At 41.3% G+C, this 26404-nt stretch overlaps 1 protein-coding gene across 1 annotated transcript in view; it reads right to left on the bottom strand.

The window, feature by feature from the left end:
- Positions 1-19543, bottom strand: part of myo10l1 (myosin X, like 1) — a gene marked incomplete at both ends in the record, with an annotated part of 44277 nt that extends 24734 nt beyond the window's left edge. Inside the window, 2 exons of the mRNA XM_083924933.1 lie at positions 6474-6572; positions 19523-19543. Of these exons, the coding sequence (XP_083781059.1) occupies positions 6474-6572; positions 19523-19543 (120 nt within the window). The remainder of the gene's footprint in view (positions 1-6473; positions 6573-19522) is intronic.
- Positions 19544-26404: the final 6861 nt, after the last annotated feature.

The raw sequence follows: 26404 nt of genomic DNA, 5'->3' as shown, positions 1-26404 counted from the left end.
GTGATGATGTTAGTCCCCATAGTAGCCTTTTCATGTAGTGAGACCATTTCTTGAATCTTGTGTCACTGTATAAAATGAGCTGTTGTGACCTCTGGGTTAATCACAGCCATATGAAACTTTGAAACCACAAACTAGAGACTTAGAGCATTCAGAGGATGTATGGTGTATTATAAATTATATACCGACAATAAGGGGGTTCTGAGCAGTTTCCAGAACAGAAGTGCTCGTCATCCAGTTGCCGGAGAACGCAATTTTTGCAAAACTCTCCAAATGTCGAAAGGTTTTGATACCAAATCACAGCATGGATTTTTCTACGCTGTTCCTCAAAGTCTGGTTCTTGACAATATTTACTCTCTCAGACACACAAATTCTTCTTCCCTTTCAGGATTTTCTGTTCCTTCTCTCTTGCAGGTAAATTACTGCATTCTTAACCTGCTTTGCTCGTGTGTGAACACATTTTCACACACATACAGTGCAAGGAGCGACCTTCCTGTAAAGCCCTCTGATGTCTGAAGCTGCTTTGCATGATTCAGGAGGAGAGCCAGGGGAGACAAGCCTCTTCATCTGACCTCACATATTAGCAGCAGCCAGAGCGAGGAGGAGAGGGGACGAGAAAGATAAAGATAGAGCATGGAGAGAGAAAGAGAGCGAGGGAGCTGTGGGCACAGTGACCTATATATTCTGCAGACCTCTACCCAGTGCAAGATACAGTATCACACAGTACCGTTCGCACCTGCAGCTCTCTGCACTGACCTCGGATCAGGTCTGGCAGACCTCCACGGATCAGATTAGGATTGGGGAACACTGGGGAGGCATGTTGTATGATCTGACCCTCAGATCAGAGTATATAGGAAACAAAACGAGCAGATAAAGCCAGAAGTGCAGCCCAAGTCACATTATCTTAAGACCAAAGGGTTTTTACAGTGAGCTCTTTCTGACCCACTGCAGGAGCCAGGTTATTGAACTGAAACAGCTTCCTGCATTGGATCCTTTGCAGTGGAAGCTATTGCCAAGGGTCAAACAAAGCGTATTTCCTCATATGAAAGTTATGTCAAACCATACTACATTCATTTGGTGCTGGAATAATCAGAAAACATGAGTTCCCAACTGGGAAAATCTACGTCAACACCCCCTAAAGTTGGAACAACAACTCAGAAAGTTGGCGAAAAGTTTGATAGCATTTACTCTGTAACAAGCCTGGAAATGAACGATTATAGCAATAAAATACAACACACCTTTCTTTGTAGCGTTTCTATTGTTTCCACATGACAACTCAAAGCTCATGAGCACACAGAAGTTGAAAGAACAGCTTCCAACTCCGGAAATGGGACTATCCAAGGAGCATGTGAACGCACCATCATTCACTTTATCGCTTTACCTTAAAGTAAAAATGTCTCTGGCAATACTGAAAAGAACTTTGAATTGATGAAGAAACACTAAAAAGGCTAAAACAAGGAGAAGAAAATGCAGAAGTGAAGCTAAAGTCATTCATTTATTTCCTTTCAATTCCCTCAATATTGCATATGTGCGGTGTAAACTTAACTCAAAACGTATTGTGTTGGGAAAAGTGCATCCTACCCCTTGTTGTGTCTTTTATCACCAATCTTAGTTAGTTGAATTGGGAAAAGGAGATTACTAACAAGCTTTAACTCTATAAATGCCTTGTCTGCCCCACAGCACCCATTCAGCACTGCAGTGTATAACAACTTTCATATGTCATCATCCTTTAAGATGTGTGTGTGTGTGTGTGTGTGGCGTGTGTGTGCATGTGTGTTAACATATCAGTGTTTTTGCGTACCGAAGTTAATCTCATTATATGATATTAAGTGAGTGAGTAACTACACGGACCTCAGAGGGTTAGATATCTGAAACTGTGAAGAGGAATGTGGGTCAGGAGATTTCCTGTTACATTCCTGTTTATGTAAGAAATCAGACATAGCAAGTCATCTCTGCACTTTGCATTAGGCGCATTTGACAGTGTGTGTCTGTGTGTGTGTGTGTGTGTGTGTGTGTGTGTGTGTGTGTGTGTGTGTGTGTGTGTGTGTGTGTGTATGTGTGTGTGTCCATCCTGTAGTCCTTTAGTCATTTTGTGTGCGCACAAGGAGGAGTAAGGCATCCCTGCAGCATGTTCTGTGCTCGCGTGAGCTTTCGCTGCAGCTTTCACGCTAGCTACTAAAATCCAGGTCACATAACACACACTGTCCATAACTCATCTCTAACGTAACCTGTGTGTGTACACATGCATGTTCATGTTGCTCATGTTGTGCGTGCACACTATTTAAGTGTAGTGATGCAGGTGTGTGTCTGACCATATCTTCCCCTGTGCAGTGCATTCCTATGTGGTGTAAATGTTTCTTATAAGTATGTATATTGGTACATCACAATTACAGCATGTAAGGAGGAGCCCGATGCTAATTCTGCTGCCGTATCCATGGCAACCAGACCAGGACGATATCTCCCAGGCAAATAATTGCTGGCATGTCTAAAGTAGTTATAAATATGAAGGCTTAGAAATATAAACTTTCATCTTGGGTTGCAACTTTTGTTATTTTAATTTATGTCTGATCCGGTGATTACTTTCTCAATTAAATTGTTGTTTCATTAAAATACAAGTTTAGTTGATAATTAAAATAGTTTCAAATAAATTTTCTGTCAATCGTTAGATGGACTTATTGTTTCTGCTATACTTTCATTTTTATAGGCACATCTTATAAGACAGTAACAGCTCTGTGTTATCAAGCTACAGTGGTCTACCTCTAGATTTTATGGTATCATCATGTCAATTCATTTTATTATCTTCATACCTTCTATTTGTTCTATATTTATCTCTATCAAGTTCTTTGCTGACGCCGTTTCACACAGGTTCATTAAGGTTTCCCTTAACCTGATGTAATCTAATCATACTCTCTGAAGTAAACTACACAGACTTAAAAGAGAAAGGTAAACCCTTGGATCGTGGATGAGATATTTGTGCATGATCCAAAGGTTTTACCGATCTAGTGCGATATTACATTCATTTACCTTCCAACCCTAATTTGTGGTCATTAACTTGAGGTAGTGACTGAAAGACTGATGGAAATTAAATGAGCTTCCTGCACAAGAGGATGACTGAAGGGATGGGGACTAAAAGGAGTTTGGAGAAGAAATTCAGCTCCTTCCCATTGAAAGGAGAAGGTCGAATTGGCGTCTGTTAGCGCTGCCTCCTGAAGGCCTCCCTTTATGTCCCCTGGTTACATTAAAGGTCAAATATCAAAATACAGTATCGGTTGTGTTCACCTTGGATCAGAGGGATGGATGGATGGATGGATGGATGGACGGACAGATAGATGAATGGATGGACAGATGGATGAATGGATGGATGAATGGATGAATGGATGAATGGATGGATTGATGGATGGATGGATGGATGATGGATGGATAGACAGATGGATAAATGGGTGGATGGATGAATGGATGTATGGATGTATGTATGGATGGATGGATGGATGGATGGATGATGGATGATGGATGATGGATGATGGATGATGGATGATGGATGGATGGATGGATGATGGATGATGGATGGATGGATGGATGATGATGGATGGGTGGATGGATGATGGATGATGGATGATGGATGATGGATGATGGATGGATGGATAGACAGATGGATAAATGGGTGGATGGATGGATGGATGGATGGATGGAGAAATGGGTGGGTGGATGGATGGATGGATGGATGAATATGGTTAGATGGATGGAAGGATGGATGGATGAATGAAGGGTTATATACAGACAGGTGAAAAGACTTCAGCCTTGACTTGACTGCCATGCTGCTGTGCATTAACACAGAGATGCATTGGTGCATTCATTGAACTGGACATCTGATGCACTGTTTAGAACTTTTGTGACTTTTTGGCCTTTTGCTTTTGTAACGCACAAACTAATCATGAACAGAAAGACCTGCAAAGACATTTTGACTTGCAAGTCAAGTGTAAAAGACTTGGGACTTGACAGGCTTTATATTGCATCAAATGAGCAGCACACATCTAACCTTTCTGAAAGGACAGTGGCAGTGACTGACATTTTGTGGTTTTTGCTTGACATTTTAAAATGTAGGAAAGGTGCTGACAACTGTATATGACAGAGAAGAGGGGCTAAAATGTGGGTGATTTAGTACCATGCTATCAATGAGACTAAATCAAAAGGTCAGTCAGCATGTAGTCATAGAGACATACAGACTGATGTGTGGGGAGAACATGCAACATTAGCCCACCACCCTAAACATTACAGTAACCTTAAATCTAAGCATACATATACCCCTGGTAGTTGTGAGTTGTGCTGATTTGACATGAAAGCTTGATGTTTTGCAGCCACAGCATTTGTAGAATTGGTAATGTAGTGAACTGGGTCAGGACACGCTGGTTACAGAGCCAGAGAGATGTGTCAGCTGCGAGCAGAATACGAAGAAAGGAACGTAAAAGCAAAACAAATACCAGAAAAAATGTCACATGCTGTTCAATTTTGAATGTTTCTTGTTCTTCCAGCCACCTATTAAAATGCCTCAAGGCCCCACTAGGCTCTTTGGACGTAAATAATGGACGTAAAAAAAAAAAAATGTATTAATGATTATGGAAACCTGGGGCAGAGCAACATTGAGTGATGTGGAACCTGGGACTGTTTGCATGGGTCAGATCCTGTTGTAAAAGGGTAAAACACCCCATCCTGCTAATTCTCCATCAAATATTCACCACCTCCTGCAGAGCTTACATTTAAACACCAACAGCTAACAGAGGGAGGGAGGGCAGAGGGAGGCAGTGAGAGCTGGATGGGGGTTGGGGAGGTTAAGGACATAATCCAGAGCAAAGAGAATGCCTGCTCCTATAACCATTCCTCTATTTCGTAAAATGCATCTACAGCCCCGCTGTGCGCCCAAACAAGAGCGGGAAAGCGGCTATATGACATGAAAAGACGACGCTTTTAGAGCAGCATTTGGCCATTTTATGTCTTAAAGGCCAAACATGAATTTATTGTGCATCTCTGAAAAAGAGCCTAGATGTGGATGTTCTTTGGGGCTAAAAAGGGAGGATTGAGACTCTTGAATTCCAGCCAAAGAACCAAGTCTATTATTAGCTTCATCTAAATGCTGCCAACTGGAGCGTGTGTGTGTGTGTGTGTGTGTGTGTGTGTGTGTGTGTGTGTGTGTGTGTGTGTGTGTGTGTGTGTGTGTGTGTGTGTGTGTGTGTGTGTGTGTGTGTGTGTGTGTGTGTGTGTGTGTGCAAAACACATCAGCCATGAAAAACATTAAATCCAACATGTGCATGTCCTAGCTCTGATACCGATTAGATGAGCACACGCACGCGTAAACACACTCATAATGAGATTTAAACATTCAATTACATTATTTTGGCAGGGGGTTTGGTGTAAAACGGCTGGGGCTCCTGACATCTGACATCCTGAAATGTGCATTTGTGCTCCTATAATACTCTCCATCTATTCTAGCTCTCCTCTGGAGGATGAATGTGTGTCACAGATGAATTTTGCATATGTACGAGGAGGAAGAGGAGGAGGAGGAGGAGGATGAGGAGGAAGGAACTGGGGCAGGAAAGGGGAGCACCATGACCAGGAGTTCCTATCGATCCGCACAGGAGAGGTCGAACCTGCACAGCTGTTTCACTTTCACTCTGACCTTCATCTGAAAACTAAGGCACTGCCCAGAGATTACACATTACAAGACTACTGCAGCTTTTGCTAATCAAAGTATCAAATGCTGACACTGTTGACTTCTTCTGTCTGGCTTTAATTAATTAAATATGTTTTCAGTCCGTAGAGTGTTTGGAATTCGCCTCCGTTTGCAACATAAACAGTCCCCTTCACGTAAAAAAATTAAACATTTTTCTAGTTCATCACAGTTTTAATGGAAAAATCAGTGATTGTGGAAATGTGGTGGCCTCTCCAAGGCGCCAACCACAAACACCAACACCCCCAGTACAAATTAACCTGGGAACTTTTTAGGGCTACCCACTAAACGGTGATGACCCGAAAAATAAGACTTCAGTCAGTCAAATCACTGCACTTTTTAGTTAGCTTGACTACAAAAACTGCGATGGAAACAGAAAGGGGTTATCAAAATGCAGGGCTTGTTTTTGTTCGTTGCTCCAGTGCCAAATGTTAACAAAGTTGGCTAAAATACTTTTGAACCAGGCGCTGGTACAACCCGCTCTACTGTTGAGCGTGATCCGCAGCCAGGCAGGAGAGGCGCTCTGCGGTGCGTTAGGATTGTAAATTCAACTATGCCACTTTTTTATTTCTTTGACTGTGTTGAAATCTGATATTTTCACATCACAGTTGACGAACAAAGGCATTAGAATGTCTCGCAGGTAAAACATGAGTCTCATGTAGGCAGCTGCAGGAGGTGAGTGTGGTGCCGCTGGTCTGTGTGCACGTGTATAGTACAGTACGTGTATGTGTGTGTGTGTGTGTACATTTCTTACCTCTCCATAGTCCGTTGTGACGACAAGCGTTCCATCTCCACAGGAGTTGACTGTTGCGGGAACCAGCTGCTCCTTCTCTTTGACCCAAACACGGGCCCCCTGGATCACAGACACACACAAGCATCGAAGTTAAGCGACACAACCAGTACAAAAAAAGAGTATTTGGTTACATAAAGTGATGAACCCCAAACTGAACGGAGAGGAGGTCTTGCGCTCTTAACCTATGTGGTGGAGTCAGACTAATGCAGAACGCTCTTAATTAGAGAGATATGTGTTTAGGTACACCATTTCTGCAGAGCTTGACTGTTGACTGTCCATAGATTTCCAGTGGTGCTCGACAATGAAAGACTGTGAGAAGTACCTGTATATTGTCATATTGATCCACTAATACACAACACAGTCGGCAGAATTTATGGACATAAAGCAAGCACACACAACTCAGATGTCTTAACAGAGTTTAAAATAATATTATCAACAGCAGAATATCAAGTGTTGTTAACAGAAAGTGTAATTTGTCTGTTGGACAGCACATACATACATTACAAACTACTTCTGTTCGAACATAACTCTTGATGATGTGAAAAGTCACTTGAGATAGTCTCACCTACAACACACATCTTTGTATGTGTGGTGAGTGGGCATGGGTGCACAGACATAAGTCACAGATGTGTTAAATGAGAGGCAAAGACTGTAACATCTGGACTTGTGAAGCAACAACGCTTAACATCTGTGTGTGTGTGCGTGTGTGTGTGTGTGTGTGTGTGTGGGGGGGGGGGGGTCAGAGGAAGTGTGCTCCTCCAAGACCCTTTCCACACAGACAAAGCCCTCTTTCAGATAGTCACTGACCTCTGACCCTAAAAGCCTTAAAAAGCCTTAAAAAGGGGCACAGCATAACAGAGGAGGCCGAGAGGAGGTGTCAGAAAAGGAAACATGAAGAGGACGCAGTCAACATGGCTACTGAAGTAAAGACAAATGAAAATGTGAACAAATACACACAAACAATATTGGAAAGAGGGATCAAAATAATGGTACAATTAGAAAAGGGTAAAAGGACTTTCACTCAGTTTACTTAAATATGTGGGGATACCCAATATTTTTGATATAAATATTGTAAGTATGCATACTATTTATGAATGTCAATAGAGAAAATACCAAGTATTACAATTTGTTATGGGGCACCTTTCATTATCCAGAGCAAACAATTTCAGCAAACATTCCCAAATTTGTTCTGTAACATTTGCTGCTTTCCAGTTTGATGCCCTGGTAAATTTAATGTTTTGGGTGTTTGTCTGCCAAACAATGCATTTGACATTGACTTACAGTAAATTTTGATGATCACTTTTCACTCTTGTCTGACGTTTTATAGTCCAAACGATTCATGATTTCAGCTTTAAAGCTTTACCCATTTACATTCTCTGTTGTTTATAGTAAAGTCGTGTGCAGTCAGTTTCACCTACTTTCAGGTTTTGAGTGCACAAGCCTCAGAATAATCTGTATCCATGTGATCATTGAACATTTCGGGATGATCTTGTTATAGGGACAACGTTTCCAGACTCTAATCTAAAGCCTGAAAAGATGTTTGAGTCCCGAAAAAACTCAGTGGAACACCAGATGTGTGCTTGTGAATGAACTGAGCAGCAGAGGACTGCAAATGAATTGTTTTAGCAACAGATGGTGCCTCGCCCCAAAGCATTCGCTGACATCTTTTATCTCTTTCATTCTCCCACTTCTCTCCCTTTTTAGATCTCTTTCTGTCTTTTTTCTGGTACTCTATATCAATCTGGCGTGTACACATACACACACACACACACACACACACACACACACACACACACACACACACACACACACACACACACACACATACACACAGATGATAACAGAAAACCAGCCAAAAAAATGATACAAACACATGCAGTAGACTATGTATACACACTGTAGCTCAGGGTAAGGCTTAGGGGGAAGAATGTCAAAATGAATTTGGTTACACTGCTGGATTTTGCCAAACAAACACTCTTGTATCAGTGGCAGAAATTACGTAACACGCACACAAAAAGCTAATGGTCATACCAAACCATTAGCTTTTTGGGCGTATTAAATAAAGAAATTGAGCGATTTATGGTTCAAGAATTCAACTTTAAAATAAAAAAATAAAAACACGTAAGATACAATAATATAATTATATAGAAAGACTATTCCAAAGGACACCACCACAGGCTACATGACGTATAACTGGGTTTATTTGTAGGCTGTGTGCAATAAGACAGAGCCTACTGTCAGTGTCTAACTCACTGTCGGATTTCACCCATGTTATCGGCATGACACAGTGTATGGCAATGTCAGTCTGTTGGTTCATCATTTTGGTCCAGACTGAAATATCTCAACAACTATTGAATAGATTGCTATGATATTTTTAACAAACAAATCTTTCCTCTTGCACCACCCATCTGTATTTCACAGTGAAATGTATAGACAACTACTGGATGGATTGCCATTAAATTTGGTACAGACGTTCATGAGAAAATGAGAGGGGACAGAGAGTATATCATATCATTGCATAGCGTATTGTACCGTATGATATCGCATGTTCTCCTCAGGATGAACTGTAGTAACTCGAGTGACCCTGTGACTTAAGCTTTGCCACCATCGTCATATTAGCTTAAGTAAGATGGTGAAAATATAAATGTTCAGTACACAGAGTATATATTTTATTTGATTTTTGATTTATCTTGTTATAAGCTCCACCGGAACGTGCCTCATTGAGGTCATTATCTGGATTTCACTGCATGTTACATTACATGCTAATTCACTCCAATCTTTGCGTGAACGAGCCTCATGCATGACAACTGAAGAATTCAAGAGCCTCCTCTCCACAGCAACTCTCTGTATATAGCCCTCTCTCTATTTCTCTCTCTCTCTCTCTCTCTCTCTCTCTCTCTCTCTCTCTCTGCAGTCAGTCAGCCTGTCTCATCCCTAACTCCAGCTCATCTGCCTGTCAGATTCTAGCACACAGAGCCTTTGTAATATTGGCGATGCTGTGATTTGACCTGATGACCATCCTCCCTAAGCCTAAGGCTACTTGCTCACAGTGCACAAGTACTTCAATACATCCTGTTTTAACTGATAAAATGACCTCTGAACCCACGTAAACCTCTGATACTGAACTACTATGTATAGACTCTTCTTTCTCTCACCAATTAGTCCTTATGCTCTCCACAAATAAGAATATAATGCATGTTTTTGCTTTCTGTCTTGCTCTCTTTCTGTCTCCTATTTAAGAAAATTCTCCAGTAAATTCTTTAGTAGAGTCTCTAGTCCCAGATCGATGTACCCTGCCTCAGCCACGTGTTATCTCTGGGGAAAATACAGCAAAGGGGGGACAGAGGGTTATAAATTACCTGCCAGCATTACAACCTACACCCACCAACACCCTCGTACTCTGCCTCCCCTCCCCCCGTCTATTACTGGCCCAGACAGACAGGAATGGTCATGCATGACAACAAACTCCACTGCTTTCTGAGCGTTGAAAACTGCACATTTGGTGAGCAAACTCGCTCTCTGACATTCTAACCAAACTGCAGTCAAACTGGAGCCTCCAGCTTCGTCCATCACCTTTCGTCAAGCTCCATTAAAGCTCAATTGTCACTCTGCCCTCAAACATGACCCCTGACCAATTCTCATACTAACCAACAGGAGTTGAAAGAGTACATCCCACCCAACATATGCTATTTGATGAATTTATTTGTGCAAGTTAGGGAGAAATAACTGGTGCTTCTGTTACATTTCTATAAGCTATACATTAGATGTTTGGTGTCTTCTTAATTTCACCCAGACATGATTGTATTCTGCACCTGATTGGATGAACACACTTTTTCAACCCGGCAGCTAGTCTGAAAATGCATTTGCATTAACATACATTTGAAACAAGAAACAGGTCATTCCTTCTAAAGGCTTAACCTTTTACATTTTAAAAAGCTGTTTGAAAGAATCGATGGATTCTTAGTAGATGATTATCAAACTTAAAGACAGCTGAGCTTGTGAGATGTAGTCTGGTTTGCAGAATGTCAACAGCAACATTTTAAATTAAATAAATTACCAAATTGCTTATTGTTTGTCTTTTTTGCTTAATTTTCTGACAAAAGCTGTGGCTCTGATAACAAATTTTGGTTGTTAGAACATCCTGGAAGACAGAGACAGCTGCATTACCACCCAACTAAAGCATGACTTCTACAATAAAAAAAAAAAAAAAAGGCAAGACCTGTGTAAAGGATTGCGGTTTCTTTCTCAGTAATTTTATTTTCAAACTATGCAATAATTTACATTACACCCTGGAAAGTGGGAAATGTACCTTTAGTCAAAAGTAAAGTATAGAAAATGATTTGTAACTGATGGGTTAAAATATGCAATAGCTCTACTGTTCCCTCCATGTATCACAGCCTCTATGTAGAGCGAGCAGGGTTGATTATATTGTCATACACTGGTTACACCAAGAGGAAAATTCCAGTAAGAAAATACTGACCATCTAATAATCTATCATTACTGAACACACAAAAGAGAACTTCCCCAGAGCATTCGGCCCAGACGCCTGAACAGCTGTATGCATGTGTGTGTGTGTGTGTGTGTGTGTGTGTGCGTGCGTGCGTGCGTGTGTTGGTGTGTGTGTGTGTGTGTGTGTGTGTGTGTGTGTGTGTGTGCGTGCGTGTGTGTGTGTGTGTGTGTGTGTGTGTGTGTGAGTGTGTCTAATAAAGGCCTCGTTTCTGCTCGGGCAATCACATGGATGCCTGCGCCATTTGATTGAGGCATGGCCCTGGAGACAACCTCCTCCCTCTGAGAGACACTCACGCCCCAACAAACCCAAACATATGATGTTCAAAAGTCTCAACTGAGCATCAACACACCATGTTACATAAAACACATGCAGATCTATACAAAGGTCACCAAGTCAAGAAGTGACCTACTACAGTGATAAATGCTATCTCAAATATTCAGAGAGGACCCCTATTAACCGTTACACTGCCAAACAGCATGCTGGGTACAACTCGCTCAGTACAACTCACTCTCTACGTTACACTAAAGAACAAATGAAGAAAGAGAGACCAGAGATGTTTCTGTTTATTGTAGCAAACATTTCAAACATGAGTGACTTTCAGAATGAATGCTTTTCTTCCTGGAAACAGCCTGGCCCCAAATAGTTAGCTGTTAGCAAATGACATGTTCACCGACAAAACGATGTCATGGCAGGTGTATTGCTCAGGATCAGAGGAAGCGTGAAGTTATTTGGATTAGCAGTTCTTGAGACAGCTGCAAGCAGCAATATAGGGTACATCCTTTGGGGACCACAAATGTGGGTGCAAAATGTAATGTCAATCCATCTTCATTCATTCATTCATTCATCTTCAACCGCTTGTCCCTGTCGGGTTGTGGGAGGCTAGAGCCGATCCCAGCTGACATCGGGCGTGAGGCGGGGTACGGCCTGGAAAGGATGCCGGTCTATGGCAGGGCACATAGAAACGAACAGAGACAGACAACCATTCACACCTACGGGCAATTGAGAGTCATTAATTAACCTAACATGTGCATGGATTGTGGGAGGAAACCGGAGAACCCGGAGAAAACCCACGCAGACACGGGGAGAACACGCAAACTCTAACCAAAAAGGCCCCAGCCGGGGCCCGAACCAGCAACCCTCTCGCTGTGAGGCAACAGTGCTAACAAAGCGGGAGAATGACTAACATTTCCATCACTAGAGCCACAAGAAATAAAGGTAAAATAAAAAAAGGTAAAGACAAACGTGAAGGAAAATACTAGAAAAAGGGAATATACATTAATACTAGAGACAAAGAGAGAGAGAAAGAGTAGCCATCAGGAACAGAAGCAAAACTGACAACCTTGTTGTCATCAGCTGAAAGGAGAACAGAGGAGAGAGACACGACAAAGAAACAAGGGAAAAGAGGAATAATGGTGATGATAGCAGAAAATATACAAAAACAACAAAATGGGACCAAAGGTTAGAAGAAGAGGGAGACACAGAATGACAGACAGATGAATAAATGATGACAGAAACAGCTGACCAGTCACCAGCTAATGGAAGGAAACTAAAGACCAGCGTGAAGGTGGGAGGACACAGTAGGATCTCTGGGGACCAAAGGTCAGAGGTGCATTTGGAGAGACGACTTTAAATGTCTGTCTCTGTCTCGCTGCTTAAGAGAACTCATTAACTACAGTTACTTCCACCGCAGTGTTAAAACAGCACCGAAGACACATCCAGCCATCAATTATTTAACATGATCATATCTTCAATGCACTTCAGCTGCTTTTCTGTCTCCTTTCTTCTCTGTGTTTTGGCACTTTCTGACACCCCAGGCACCAAATCTGGCAAACAAGTGTGTATTTTGTATAAAAGTAGCTTGTGTAGGTTTTTCTACTTTTTTGTTTTATTTTAAAAACATTAGCCACAAAACACTGCGCTCTACAATGATGGATGTCTCACAGGAGAAAGGATGTAGGTGTGGTTAATCGGGCGAGGAGGGGAGGGTCCTCTAGCTGTCCAATATGTCAATCCTGAATGGAGGGCTTGTTTCTGTGATTGATTTGATGTGATGCCTCAAGTCCGATTGATGTGATTGCTTCAAGGTAATGAGTTATATTATAGAAGAGCGGACATTCCCATTGCAAAGGACCATGACTCTAACTTCAGCATAAACTTCTGTATAAATCCACTTTTGTCAAATTGCAGACTCACTGAGGTGAGGTTTGCGACAAACGAGCAGTTGAGTGGTATAAAGCACGGAGAGGCCTCTTCGGTCCGTTGCCTTGTTGTCAGAATAGAAATGAGGATTGCTGGATTTCATTGCTTCATATTTCTATTTCTATATATTCAATAAACTATAGGCCAAAACAGAGTTGTCAAACTAATGACTGTGGCTCCTTTTATTGCTTCGCTGACGGCTTTTTAGAGGAGAAACCTACACAAGCTTTGTCAGGAAATAATTTATGTCTTTATTGTGTTTTAGTCATCTTCTTGTTCATAAAGATAATAAAAAAGGCAATCACATATCTTTGGTCAGGTGATATATATGGTCCATATTTTTGTGTTCTCAAAACATAAACCAGTTGAATGCCAAGCAATTTGTTTATTTGACTTCCTACATCAAATATAAAACCTCACAAGTTAAAGTGCAAAATGAAGAAGACCCCATGATAAAGGATGCTATGGGCTTCTATTGAAATGTAAATGATCCAAGTATTGATAATATGATCTTATATCTCCATTATCTTTTATATTTCCTGCCATGCGTTAGATGTTTTATATTATTTGTTGTATTATAAAAATAGGTTAAGCGCATAGATGCACTATAGTGCAAAATTCACTTTTCCATCATTCCTCTCAACATTAAAATTGTTGCCGTCATAACTTCCACCTCCATCAATGGCAGAAAAATCCATGTTGTGGAGGTCAGGGTATTTGTGGTGACAATGGCCTTTCTGTGCACTTTTAGTGAGGACCACTGGCTGTCATTGAAGCTATCGTACATATGAAGTAAGTGAATTTTTTTTGTGTGTTAAATGGACTCATGGCCTTTGCTTTTTTTTGACGACATCACCGTGATAAATCTCCGTGATCCATCTCCTCTAGTGCTGTGTCAGGGATGTCAACTGTGTCAGTAATATTCCATCAAAGGTGATAATACAATCAGGGCAGCGAGGCTTTCAGCAGATTATGGTGGCTGGAAGGAGACAGCAACAACATGTGTACGAGAGGGTCAGCGTGGGCGTCACCTGTCCTATATGAGTCACATCTGTCAGTGAAAGAGATTAAAGTTGGACTTCAACACTGTAGGTACAAAAAATAGCATCTGGGGACACAGCGTATAGTCTCACGAAATTACGTATAAATACCCAAGTCAATTTGTTAAGTCATTTTGCGTGGTATTTCTCTGCATTTCATTTTATGCTATGTAGTCGCACCATGCTTTAAACTGCAAACCTGCGTGCATCAATATCACACACTTAAGGTGAGGAGACAGAGAGCAAAATTTTTTGTTTAGGTGAAAGGGGAGATGAATGAGTCAATCAAATACAGGACCCTGGTCTCGGAGACTCGTGTTTGTGTTGTGAAAATAGTTTGGTTATTTACATTGATTTACATATCAAACCTCAAATATTATCTGAAACTTAACCACCTGTTGCCTATATTTGTGTTTTGTTTGAAATCACAAAACTGCGATCGTAGTGAAGCGTCATAGTATTTTTGCGTAAATGTGACATCAAGGGGTCCTGAAAGCGCCCCTATGTGACGAGTTGTGAATGAGAAAGGGGCGTCAAATGATGCGCAAAAGCTAGAAATGTCTTAAAATCACGAAAAATGGCATGCTATTTACACACTTTCACGTTGGGGGGCATGAAGAAACATGCACAAGGTCAAGAATGAAATGTTTCAAATCATTATATTTCCCTTTATATGTCAGATAATTGCGTCCTCAAGCACATGTGTATCTTTTAGTCTGAAGATTAACTATACTTTTGAGGAGAAAATAATCAGCAGATTGTTTGATAATGAAAATAAGCCCTAGCTGCATGCATGCAATATTCTAGCAGAATTAAATGTCTTTACATTAACCCTAATGATTCCACACAATTAACTCTAAAATGGCTCCGTTGCAAAGCTTTTCAGAACCGCAAAAATGTTCTGTTCTCTCTATCCCTGTGAGATCTTTTAACTAATATGGCACAAACACTCACACACAAACACACACACAGAGAAGGCTACTGTAGATACAGCAGAACCACAGAGTTTTAAGTGCATAAGTGCGTAAGTGCATCGTGTCCCCTGTTTGGCTGCTTTAATTTTAAGTCTGAAATATCCGAAGCTTTTGACGGATGACATTTGAACCCGTCCTGAACTCCAAAACAAACACATGCATGATTCATCCAAAGTAAACCAGATCAGAGTAAACTGCTAAATTACAAACAGGGATAAAGGCAGCGGATAGAAGCAGCTGTTAATGTGTGTGTGTGTGTGTGTGTGTGTGTGTGTGTGTGTGTGTGTGTGTGTGTGTGTGTGTGTGTGTGTGTGTGTGTGTGTGTGTGTGTGTGTGTGTGTGTGTGTGTGTGTGTGTGTTTGTGTGTGTGTACAGTGCAAATCCTCTTTGAGAGGCCAGTTTTGAGAAGTCTGCTAATTATCACATTCTCTCTGATCTTGGATTAAACTACAGTAACACACCCACCCCCACCCTGGTAACAAGACTCCACGGCAACAGCGTGGAAACAGGGCACCATGGAAACAGCCTCTCTCCTCTAAGCATTGGTGGATGCTGGGAGATGGTGCTCAGGTGAAGAGGATTGAGGGCTATGCCCTGTATTTATTTTAGGTTGTATATATATATATATATATATATATATATATATATATATATATATCAAGCCTTTTCAAGGTGGAAAAAAGTAGAAAACTGTAGCAATCTGATAGAACATGAATATCCCAACATGGTGCAAATGTATCACGTTATGAATCTCTTACCAATCCAAGTTTATTAATATTGCAATATTTAATTTTCAATAAATAATTAATGTTAAACCTATTATACATTCCTTATAATATAATCTCTGGATACCTAGACTATAGATGAAACAAAACTTAATTTAGCAACTATTTCTGTAATCAATTAATCATTTAGGTCATTATTTTCTAACAAAAATTCCCCCAAAATGATTGGGTCTAGCTTTTCAATGGTCAGGGTCTTATAAGTTTGTGTTTAATATCATTTAAACTGAATATTTTGGGGTTTTGGACTGCTACCTAAACAAAAAAAAACATTTGAAGACATATTCTTAGGCTTTAGGAATCTTTCTATTATTCTATAGACCAAACAATCAACTGATTGATGATTAAAGTAATCAGCAAATTAATCGACATTGAAAATAATCGCTAGTTGCAAGCTACAGTCTAATGCATAAGTCTGGAAATTCAAATAAATCATCCTTTAAATCAGGGGTGAGCCTCTACAAGAAATAACATATAATGCAATGTTCTTAAAATAAATACTCAGTGTCATATTATATTGTTGGTATCTAATTAATTGTGCCATACATTTTCGGCGATATTGCCCAGCTCCATCCATCACAGCCCTTGTAAAGAAGAGCAGGATTCTGGGACGTGATGTTTTTTTTTCACACACTATCAAATAGCTTCAATTCGGTTTTAGTGAGGCAGAGCTGTAGTCTCAGACCTACACATGCAGAACAAGCAAGAGAGTGAGACAGGAGAAAAGAGAAGGAAGCAGAGGAAACACAGAGCTGGAAAAATGCCAGAAGGAGGAGGAACACATGCAGAGCAGCACCGCAAGTGGTTAGTTGACTGAGATGGAGAAGCACCAAGTGAGTGGCCGCAGGGAGAGAGAGAAAGAGCATCAGAGGGAAGGGAACAGAGGAGAGAGAGAGAGGGAGAGAGAGAGTGGGAGAAGCAAAGCTGATGCAGCTCCTGAGCAGAACAAATGTGTTTGGAGCTGCTGAATATAGGTCACACATCTCCAGTGACTGTTCCCTCCACTGAACCAGCTTCCTGCAGCGTGCGCTTCATACAAAATCCTTCATAGTCTTGACCGCAATCTATGGACCGCTAAATGTATCCCTATAAGCTTTTTTACATCACAAGAAGACTCCATCCATAGTTAAGTTAAAACGTGGAAGCTAGTTTGAGATATGCTAGTTTCTTTAGTGTTGCTCTATAACTATTCCCACTATCGGGGGCACTCAACAAATTGCAGAGTAGTAAATGATTATTTACCACTGAGGTAAACAACAGAGCAAATATGAGGAGAGGCATGTGTACTGGGCTAAAGCGAGGCTATGAACAGGCCGATATGATACAGCAACAGTGACAGCAGGCTCGAGATCAAGTGTCAAAGCTGTTCTTTCCACATTCACACCTGTTTATCTCCCAGTTATCGGTGCATGGTGGCTGTGTCCAGGTCTATCACATGCACACACCAGCACTAACACAAAATGTCACCCGCCTTACTCAGGCACATGCATACATAAATTCAGGCCCTCCTCATTGATACATACTCTTATCTGAACACAGAGCATGCTTAAGGACATTTATGTCAGGATCACCATTCAAACAATCTAAGATGTCTCTCTGTGTCTTCTTATGAGTGCCCAAGTACCACTACTGTAACTTTTAACATGTTGTTTTTCAGCTAACCTAAATAACGACAACAACTTGTTTTTCTTTGCATTCAGAGCACATCATGCCACTGGAAGTATCCTGAACCAACCCAGTTTGAATATGAGGGGATTATACAGTAGTGTACTGCCACCTGACATTTCATGCTTGGCTGGCCGGCCAGCTATCATGTTTTCTGCCTGGGTTGAGAGAGAGAGGCAGAGAGGTTAGCTGTTCACTCTTTCTGGTTTAAGTGGAGACTAGTGGAGGAATGCATGGATATAAGAGAAGGGATGGAGAGCGGAAGATTTCAGAGGGATGTAACTAGGAGAATTTTGGGCAGACACCTCCCGAGTGGATTGATTGCTCAGCGTCCCGTTGCATGAAGTGATGTCTCTGGGCACCAGTTTATGCAGGACTGCAGGCCTGAACATCATAACTCAATAAGTCACTCCATTTTCAGGTCTCACATAGGCTTTCAGAGTCTGCCCCATGTGGGGGTGCAGGGTTGGTGATGTGATGGTCGGCCAATCGATGCTAGGATCAATATATTACAAACAGACTGATGGGAAATGGAGCAGGAGAGATGGTTTCTGTATGATCATCCAAACAGATGTCATGCCCCTTTTTTGATGTTGACATAGCTCACATCTCTGTTTTTCCCAGCAACACTGTGGTCCTGGTACCCACCACTCACACACACTGTGGCATGACAGCACTGCCAATGTGAGAGCCATTTAAACCCATATCAGATTAACTTAAGAGGCGGGTGGATAAGTAGCTTGGAGAGGACGGATATTGGCATCAAAGTCAGCTGACAAGATGGTCAGATTCATGAGATTGGATGTATGTGTGTGTGTGTGTGTGTGTGTGTGTGTGTGTGTGTGTGTGTGTGTGTGTGTGTGTGTGTGTGTGTGTGTGTGTGAAATGAAAGGAGGGAGGGGGACAGAGAGAGGTAAGAGAGGCTTGCATCTTCAGAGGGGGGTGACAGTGCACAATGAAGACCCTACAAGGGAGGAATGGAAATACAGAAATGCAAGAGATAAATAGCTGGACCATCACTCTGAATGAAGAAACCATCCGGCTTGGCATTGGTTTTTACAGGCATGAGAACGGCTTGTCAGCTAAATCCCAGGATGCTGGAGGTGAAAACGTGTGATGAGTGGAGGAATGATCAGTACACTGAATTAATAACTCGTTTATCTATTACCAGTTGTCATTGCCTCACCTAGACTGCTCCATCCACCCATAGACACACACAAACACGAACACCTCCTGTTCCTCCTCCACCCCCTCCTCAATTCCCGCAGCCTCTACCGACCCATACCCACCCATGGATCCCGGCTCCATCCCATTCACATCGCACCTAAAAGCACACAAATTGTCTCATAAGAGCAGCATGGTGTGGAAGGGCTGTTACTGCAGATCAGCCCGATCAGATTGGCTTTAATCCGAGAGCCAGCCGTATGGATGCAAAAGACCGTGACAGCTCTCGTTTGGCCAATTTATCTGCGGCTCTGCTCTGAATTAATTCACCATGCCGGCAGCTATAGGCCCTTATTCTCTGCGGTGACAATACAACAATTGTGGTGTTTAGTGTATTTATTTTTTATCGACATAGACATGCAGGTAAGGCGCAGGCCCAGTCTATTCCTTGTGGGTTTTGTTGGGCACGGTGAGGCATGGTTCCAGTCGACGGAGGCAAAGCAACACCTGCCAGATAACCCAACCCGATGTAAATCCAAAAAGAAACCATACAAAAAATCATATTGCACAATAGGTCGTGCATCGGTGCGAATGTAGGCTGCATCACGCCGTGAAAGGTTTAATCTGTCATTAATGTTGAGCTCGGTAACATTGACACACATTCACCGTGGCTTACCTCTGTGAAAAACGCCTCCATCCTCCCTACTCCTCCCAGACGACGCGCGCCCGGCCCCGCGGAGCGCAGACACCGGCACCGGCGGAAGGGTGAGCGTGTTCGGAAGGGTGAAGACGGGGGAAAGGTAGCGGTGCCTCCGTGCTGGTGTTTCCCATTCACTGAGCGTTTGTCTTCATCTCGGAAATGTGCTCAATTTGCTCAAACACACCTCAGACGCGTCCGGACTCTATGCGCAAAAAAAAGCCACTTGAGAAAAAAAAATCCAAGGAGGCTGTGATGAAAAAAATGAAAAATGTTCACGCCAGGGATCCGTCGGAGGAGCGCTAATTGAAGCGTCCCGGTTTTCCAGGTCTGCCTCACTCAGTGTGTGTGTGTGTGTGTGTGTGTGAGAGAGAGAGAGAGAGAGAGAGAGAGAGAGAGAGAGAGAGAGAGAGAGAGAGAGAGAGAGAGAGAGAGAGAGAGGAAGAGAGAGAGAGAGAGAGAGAGAGGGAGAGAGAGAGTTAAGTGCGTGGGGTTGGGAGAGAGGACCAGTCCGGGGGCAGAATGAGCCTGACGCTGCCCACCGCACACACCGACGGGGCGGTGCAGACAGCCTTCTCCAATACAGAGACACACACATTCATCTCTCTATTTCTCTATCTTTCTATCTATCTCTCACGCACACACATACACACACACATACACAAACACGCGCGCGCGCGCACACACACACACACACACACACACACACACACACACACACACACACACACACACACACACACACACACACACACCTGGTAGTGTAGATTTAAAGTTTTGTTGCAGTGAGCGCTGACAACATCTGGATTATTCAGAAAAAGGACCCAGTTGTTATGACCACCATAGGGTGGGAATGAAGTTGCTTTGGTTAGTGACTTGACAGATGAAAGAGCCTCTGTACCACTTGGTCCAATTACAGGTGTTGATCCTGAAATGAACCAGATTGACCACCAGCATGTTTGATTTCATACAGCAGTGCAAAGAGTTGAAGAGGGGTTTGCAAAAAGAAAATAATAATAATCTAAAAGATTCTTAAACGTTGTAACTAATGGATTTATAATAATTTACTGCTGCCTTTTGTGCAATTTATTGGTGCCTAATCTGTCTTTAGCACCTAAATCAAAACTCCATAGATTGTTTGACCTCTGATCTCCTGCAGGGGAAAAGCAGCAGAGCACCTGAATCAAACTTTATTTATTAACATTTACAACCAGACTTGCATTAGTCGAAGGACTCTCATTTATTGACTTATATTTATGACTGCAGACTTACTTTTTAATACTCTTTATAACTGATTTACTGCAGCTATGATGGTTTCCTTTATTAATGAGTCCATATTATGGTTATGAATGATTTATAAAGCAGTGGTGAAAACTCATTGACAATTATGAAGTCATTTGTTACAATATCATAGCGGTACAGCAATCTTTCCCCTATATGTGCCTAATTCTGCATGCGTGTAATTTCCTGTATAGTAGAACTTATTGTTGAAGGATAAAATAATGAATTTTGACAAGTTGGCTTGAGTGGATATGAATATGTGAGAACACAGAAAAATAAATCCCCCCATCACTGAATGAAATGATGTCTAAATTAGCCATGAGGCGCGAGCTGTCAGCAGTATTCACTCTAATGTGTATCAAGAACCACACAAAAAAGAAAGAGTAAGAGGAGGAAAACTGTATGATCTTTTCAAAAAAGAAAAAAAAAGAAAAGAAAGAAACCCTCATTGCATATGAGGAGGAGAAGTCTTAGTTACAGGGTTGGTCAAAGTCCCTGTAGGGTGAAAAATGATATCTCATAACACACACAAGTGCACACAGGACCAGAACAGCAGGGGAAAACACCCCAAAACCAAGAAGGATAACACACAATGTCCCCTAAGACAGCAGTTTGTATGAATGAGGTAGAAATAGCTAGACAGCTGGTTTATGTGATGGTTTTTTATTCTGCTCTTTAGAAGACCAAGCTGTGGGGGCCAGGTGCAGCGATTAGGAGCCCGAAGGGGGTGAGGCCTCTCTGGGGTAAAGTATTGTGAAGCTCAGCCTGTTCTCTGCTGGAGCCCTAGAGGTAGAGAGGGGGCCTCCTGTACGTATGCCTGGAAGTATTATTTAACTGTGCCCTCCATCTTCATCAGTAAGACAGTTCAAAAGCTATAGCCCCCACAACAGGGCCTCCCGTTTTTGTTAGAAGTGTGTGTTTGTAGGGATGAACACACACACAAACACACACACACAAACACACACTCAGGAAATGAGGTATAATCTTTAATATTGAAGTGGCTTTGAGGGGGAATTTGTGTGGTGAACCTGCGGCAGCACAGACTATGAACACTTCATCACTCACTCACACTCACTCTTAAGTGTAAGAAAGATTGTCTGGACTTAAACTGGAGGAGTGCTGTATAAACATAAACCAGTATAATAATAATAAAACTTCAGCACTAAAACGAATTGCCAGTGCTGTATTGTATAGTGGTGCGTTCATGTACCAGAAGCAGTTGTCGGCTTGATTAGGTGGCCTGCAGCAGAGCTTGCGAATCACAACGGACTCTCGATTGATCTGTATTGTTTTCTCAGTTGAGTTTCTCTAAAAAAATAATGAAGGCCCACTCTGAAGGACACTGACATTATTGGCCATTTTGGGAGGAAAGTATTCATATTCTGTGACATTTGGAATAGGCTAGACAGTGTATTTTCTGTATAAACAATTACACAACAAGCACTGTGTTTATTTTAAGCATTTGTTTTAAAGTAATGAGGGCCGTTTACCACACCGGAACAGTTCTGATAGTGTTAAGGATAGCTGAAACAATTAGTCAGTAAATCAACTAGTTGATTGTTTTAATAATCAATTAATCAATTAAGGCATCCAAGCAAAGATGATCTGGTTCTAACTTCTGAAAAACAGTATGAGGATTTGCTGCTTTTCTCATGTTTACATAGGAAACTGAGCACTTTGGGGTGTTTTACTGTTGTTTGTTTGGACAAAATAATAGTCTGTATAAAATATGCACTTCACTTATAGGTTTCTGATTAATGTAGGTGGCTCTGACCGTCGCCATCTTGGCAGAGGAAATGAGGCGAAGTCAAAGTCTGACAAGATGGTAACTCCCAAAGGTGAGTAGGATTGGATCAAGTTGAGAGAACGGACCTCGGCAGAGATGCTACATCCATATTTTATACAGTGCATGATTTTAACATGGGGGTAAATGGGGATTGACTCCCTTTTGGAGCCAGCCTCAAGTGTCCATTTGAGGAACTGCAGTCTTTGGTACCTCTGTATTAGCATAATTTTTTAAGCCCCAGAGGTTGCCGCTTCAACAAAACGAGACATTTGAAGATGTTCATGTTTTACTGATTTTACAAAATAAAATGTTGGTTAAACTTTCTACACTCCATATTGTCTGCTCTGAACCCCTCCTGACTGGCACTCCAGGATGTAGGAAACTAATGATCTTGATGTTATTTTTGATCCTTATGGAAGTCAATAGCTAGAGAATGCAGCCGACTGAAATTTGCAAAGAAAACTTCCTGGAGTGGAATTGTGGAGGTGAAGGGGGATGCTGCAAATCCGCGTCAACCACTAAAGCCATCGACCCAACTCATCTAACCTGCACATGTGTACAGGAACACAGATGCACTGAAGCACGCATTTTAATACACAGAAAGTCTGGGCTATTAAATTCTCATTACCATGACAACACCAGGACTGAGTGACCCTATGCAGTGAATTGCAGCATAGATTTTTTTTCCTGCGAGTCAGAAGCAGAACTCTGCTTACTCATCTGACCACAGCTATCTGTCTCTCTCTTTCTCCTTGATGTCTCCTTCTCCTCTTACTGTTACAATGAATATGTGTGTGTGTGTGTGTGTGTGTGTGTGTGTTTGTGGGCTGTAAATCTGAGGGAAGTGTGTGTCGAGGACAGATCATCAATAGGTCCTCTGGTTCTCTGAGTGAATATGCAGACAGATTACTGAAGAGTCCGAGCTGAGCCCACCCATCCACGGTGCTGAGTCTTCATCTGTATGTACATGTGGAACTAACAAACAACACGTATACAGTTAACTAAGCATAACATTTAACACGTATCTGATAACTGGTGTGTGGATGCGTGGATGTCTGAGTGTGTGCACATGTAATATGTTAAATGCTCTAATAGGCATCACTCATAATGTCACAGCCAATCAGTTTTATGACCGGAGCATCCATAAATCTCTCTTCATTTATTAACCTCTTTGTTTTTCAGTCGCCCTTCTTCTGTGACCTGACGCCCTCCCTGCAGACACATCTGTTTATGACTGTCTGTGAGGACACGCTGAATGTAACAGGACGCTTAGAAACTCAGTGTGAAATGTACTGATTTATCATCAACCTTACATTGTGCTGGTTAACTGGTAAATGGGACAATCCAAAACCAAGCCTGGAGGCTAAATTTGGTCGTCAGCAAGCTCTCTTTTTGCTTTTTAACAGAAAGACAAAGATGCATTGTTTGGTCTAATTGAATGCAATGGAATGGAATGAAATTCATAAAAAACATTTTTAAAATGTATTATCATTTCATATATATATATACGTATATACTGTATATCAGTACTCTACGGAGGAATTGTTGGGTCAATGTAAATCATAAATAAGTAATAGAGAGTGGTCTTTACCTACTCTGTAAAGTGCCCTGAGATAACTTTTGTTACGATTTGACATTATAAATAAAATTGAATTGAATTGAATTGAATATACATATATTTATACACATATTTATATAGACCTCATCAAAAGCCATTAAAAGATGCTCCCCTTTATGTTTAAAACGATACAATACGATATGATACGATATGGTATGATACATTACTATATGATACAATATGATATGATACGACATGATACGATACGGTACAGTACGATACAAAATGATGCGATACAATACGATACGGTACGGGACGGTGCGGTTTGGTACGAAGCGATGCGGTACAATGTGGTACGATACGATAAAACACGATATGATTCGATATGATATGACAGACAAGACAGGACCCAAACGTACATACATTCAACATAACATTACAATATAAGACAACATCATTTTCAACAAAAGACAACATTTATAATCAAATATATTAACACCGTCTTGTAATAATCTATAATACAATCTGCAATACATCAACAGTTACTGTTCTGGCAGTAGAAGACATAAGATGTTATTACAACAAGTGTGGCAGCTTTATTAAAACCTTGTTTTCACCAGTCTACATTATGGTTTATGTGGTTCATAATGACACACATAAACAAACTCACACACACACTCAAGGAAATGTGATGTATCGAGCAGATTAGATTACTTAGTCCCTCTAATTTAATTTACTTTAAATCACTCAAGATTAAACTTTTGCTGGCAGAGGGCAAACACTTGTCCACACCAGATCCCACAATATTCCCTCACATACTCCTCAACACATCAACACAAACACGTTATGCTTTCCAGCAGTTCAAATATCAATATCTCAGTTGGTTGTCAGAGAACTGAAGACACATTTGATCAAATTAAGTTGCTCTTGTAAACTGATTGAGTAATAACATGGAGGACTGGAAAGATTGTAAACGTGAAGGGTGACTCTTGAAAAACAAAAATATGACCGAGAAAACTAGCATAATAGGGCATCTTGAAAGAAATAGATCGTCAATTTTGGTAATACAATTATTTGGTTTCTTGCCAAGACTTAGGTGAGAAGATTGATAAAATTTTTCATGTTTGTGCAGTAATAATGAAGCCACCGCCAGTAGCTGATTAGCTTAGCATTAGCTAAGACTGGAAATGGGAAAAACGCTACGCTTTGCTTTGTCCAAGGCACAATCACGTTGTGCCTGTCACTGTGCTAAGCTAAATGGTAGCTTCATATTTACTATTGAGACAAGAGTTGATTCTCCATCTCTCAGCAATTGGTGCTCAGCATTTTGCACTGACCTTAGAAATAGATAGTCAGCCCACTACAATAGTCACAGTTCTGCATAAAAATGACCACTGCTCTGACCATCCTGCTATGTTGATTTAAGTGGAAATGTCTGTTCTGCTCATCGTATTTCTTTGGTCAAACAATTCCTTTAAAGAGAGCTATTCTATATATTGTTACGTTTTTCTATTATATGTTCCTCCAGACAGTTGTAATTTGTCCTCACATCGTGCACCATATTTCCATATCTCTTTATGGATTATTAATTACACTACTGATCTTGACCTTTAACCATTCTGTCTAATGAGGACACTCACTAGATGTCAACTGAAGGACATCTGGATGTCTGGGTGCCCAACATGAATTAATTTTTTAGGGATAATACGTAGAGACTATGGACAAAGGGACACAGCGAACTCGGAGAGACAACTGCTGCGCAAAGGTGCAATCTGAATGTTCTGCTGAATAATAAATAACACCATTAGATAATGAACACATTTTTTAGATGCCTCTTCATATTACAAAAGTGGACAAGAAATAAACTGGAAAAAAGAGGGTGAGCCGCTGCGGTGCTTTTGAGGGACAATCCATGCAGTCTGGTGTCAGAGTTCACTCCCTGAGGACAAGTATACTGAACGATACAATGATTCATGCATTCATGTCTGATGCACCCCCCACTCTCAGAGAGTGGCATATATAATGTCATCCGATCTGTATGACTCATGCAACACACAGTTTGTGGCTCTGGATTCAAAATGACATCACATTTCTGAGATTAAAGGAGGAGTAGAAGGTCATTTTGGAAGAAAGTTACTGACCAGGCGCCTTTTAATACGGAACAAAATGTAGGTGTTCATGTTTTTACTATCAGCAGACCGTGAAGTACATTATTACTATTAGTATTAATATCTGG

The sequence above is a fragment of the Echiichthys vipera genome, assembly GCF_963691815.1.
Source record: "Echiichthys vipera genome assembly, chromosome: 12".
NCBI classification, from domain to species: Eukaryota; Metazoa; Chordata; class Actinopteri; order Perciformes; family Trachinidae; genus Echiichthys; species Echiichthys vipera.
The sequence above is the reverse complement of the archived record's forward strand: the minus strand, read 5'-3'. Positions and strand labels throughout refer to the sequence as shown.